Source organism: Octopus bimaculoides, chromosome 28 (genome assembly GCF_046866305.1).
Source record: "Octopus bimaculoides isolate indiv1 chromosome 28, ASM4686630v1, whole genome shotgun sequence".
Taxonomy (NCBI): domain Eukaryota; kingdom Metazoa; phylum Mollusca; class Cephalopoda; order Octopoda; family Octopodidae; genus Octopus; species Octopus bimaculoides.
The window spans coordinates 24,945,708-24,948,207 of record NC_142955.1 but is presented as its reverse complement, the minus strand read 5'-3'; the positions used below and the strand labels follow the sequence as shown (position 1 = coordinate 24,948,207).

The window sequence follows — 2,500 nt, the reverse complement described above, 5'->3', positions numbered from 1 at the left end:
TCAGCTCATGAGCTGTGGACATGCTGGGGCACAAAACTATCTCAGGCAATAAAGAATCCTGATGATATTGTAAGCCTACAGAATGACCTAAATGCAATATATGAGTGGGCAGAGCAAAACAATATGCAGGTCAATGCGGAAAAATTTCAAGTACTGCGCTACAAGGCCACAAGTGCCTCCCAACTGGCATACACAGGACCTGGGGGTACTGCAATCCCAGAACCACAAGCCGTGAGAGACCTGGGCATCAACATGTGTAGTGATGCATCATTTCACATGCACATTGTCAAGTTGACAGCAAAGTGCAGACAACTGGCAGGGTGGATACTGAGGACATTCCGTACAAGGGATCAAAAAGTCATGTTGACTCTATGGAAGACATTTGTTCTGAGCCGCCTAGACTATTGCTCTCAGTTGTGGTCACCACACAGTGTTAAGCGGACAGCAGAACTTGAGGCAATTCAGTGGCACTATACAAAAAAGATCGCCACAGTCCAACAGATGAACTACAGGGAGCGACTGCAGGCACTAGGTCTCTACTCCCTGGAATGCAGGCGGGAGAGATATGTAATAATATACATATGGAAAATACTGGAAGGACTGGTGCCGAACTTTGGCATCAAGTACTACAGGAATGCCCGCACGGGTCGCCACTGCATGGTGCCAAAGGTACCGTCCACTGCATCTCACATAAGAACGAGATACTGCAGCAGCCTCGGTTACAGAGGACCTCAGCTCTTCAATGCCATGCCAAAACATTTGAGAGACCTGCAAGACACGGATGTGGAGGTCTTCAAGACAAAACTCGACGCTTTCCTCTCCACGATACCAGACGAACCAATGGCTCGAAATGAGACACAGTTTAGGGCAGCGATGTCAAATTCTCTTATACACCAGATGTGCCATCAAAACTCTTGATTGGACTATATCAGGTGCAGAAGAGCCATGCAAGGAACGTGAAGAGAGCAAAGCATAAAGACAGAAAATCATGGTGGTGCTCCAGCATGACCACAGCCACTTGGCTGAAACCCATAAATAAATAAATATATATATATATATATATATATATATATATAAATAAATAGATATATATACATTTACCTATTTTTATTAATATGACAAGTTTCTATAAATCAAATATTAACGCTTTCATCGATTCTCGTAGACTTTCTGGAGTGGTAGACACTAAAATCTTGCCACTGGCTCCTGTGCCAGTGACTTCCAAAAGCCCCCAGCCCACACTGTAAAATGGTGGGTATCAGGAAGTGCATCCAACCGTAAAAACCAAGCCAAATCAGACTGGAACCTGGTTCAACTCCCTGGCTGGCTACCCCTGCTCAAACTATCCAATGCATGCCATCATGAAAACATCCTTTAAGATGATGATGATGATGATGATCTGTATGTATGTATGTATGTATGTATAGGTGATACATTCAGAGACAAGGAAAAGAAAACACAAGTAAGTTTCAGAGTTTACATTTTATTTTCAATTTGTTCAAATAATTAATTTATTCCATTTCGTCTAAAACACTAATAAGGGGTTTCCTCTTTACTTCCTTTTGCCGGTCCATTCAGTTAGAAAAAAACAGAAAATAACAACAGCAATATTACTAATACTAATAATAACATCAACAAGAACATCAAAAACAACCCAAAAAAACAAAAGGCAAAGGATTCTGCCCTGCACGCTTAACAATTCTAGCAGCTTGTTGCCATAACAACTACAATAGAAGCCATCTTTTTTTGCCCGTCCTTCTAACTGTTTCTCTTGTATCATCTATTTGCCCTCTATTGCATTTTAGTTCCATTTATATATATATATATATATATATATATATATATATATATAGGTGTAGGAGTGGCTGTGTGGTAAGTAGCTTGCTTACCAACCACATGGTTCCGGGTTCAGTCCCACTGCGTGGCACCTTGGGCAAGTGTCTTCTACTATAGCCTCGGGCCGACCAAAGCCTTGTGAGTGGATTCGGTAGACAGAAAATGAAAGAAGCCCGTCGTGTATATATATATATATATATATATATATATATGTATATATATGTATGTATGTATGTATGTATGTGTGTGTGTATGTGTTTGTGTGTCTGTGTTTGTCCCCCCAACATCGCTTGACAACCGATGCTGGTGTGTTTACGTCCCTGTAACTTAGCGGTTTGGCAAAAGAGACCGATAGAATAAGTACTAGGCTTTCAAAGAATAAGTCCTGGGGTCAATTTGCTCGACTAAAGGCGGTGCTCCAGCATGGCCACAGTCAAATGACTGAAACAAGTAAAAGAGTGTGTGTATATATATATATATATATATATATATATATATATGTGAATAGATTTCTTAAGGTGTGTTGAGTTTTACAATTCTGTAAATAATAATGATGGTATTTTTTTAATAAGCTTAACCCTTTAGAGTTTAAACCGGCCATATCTGGCCCAGATATTCTACATATTTTATATTCAAACTGGCCATATCTAACCTCTCACACCTA

General features: G+C 40.2%; 1 protein-coding gene and 1 long non-coding RNA gene across 2 annotated transcripts in view; one reads left to right on the top strand and one right to left on the bottom strand.

Moving 5' to 3' along the window:
• LOC149130770 (uncharacterized) overlaps positions 1–2,500 on the top strand; it is a 58,582-nt gene that overhangs the window by 6,769 nt on the left and 49,313 nt on the right. The gene's annotated exons all lie outside the window — the stretch shown is intronic.
• Positions 1,468–2,500, bottom strand: part of LOC106883230 (uncharacterized) — a 56,068-nt gene continuing 55,035 nt past the window's right edge. Inside the window, exon 30 of the mRNA XM_089344674.1 lies at positions 1,468–1,559. Coding sequence (XP_089200800.1) covers positions 1,534–1,559 — 26 coding nt within the window. The 3' untranslated portion in view covers positions 1,468–1,533. The remainder of the gene's footprint in view (positions 1,560–2,500) is intronic.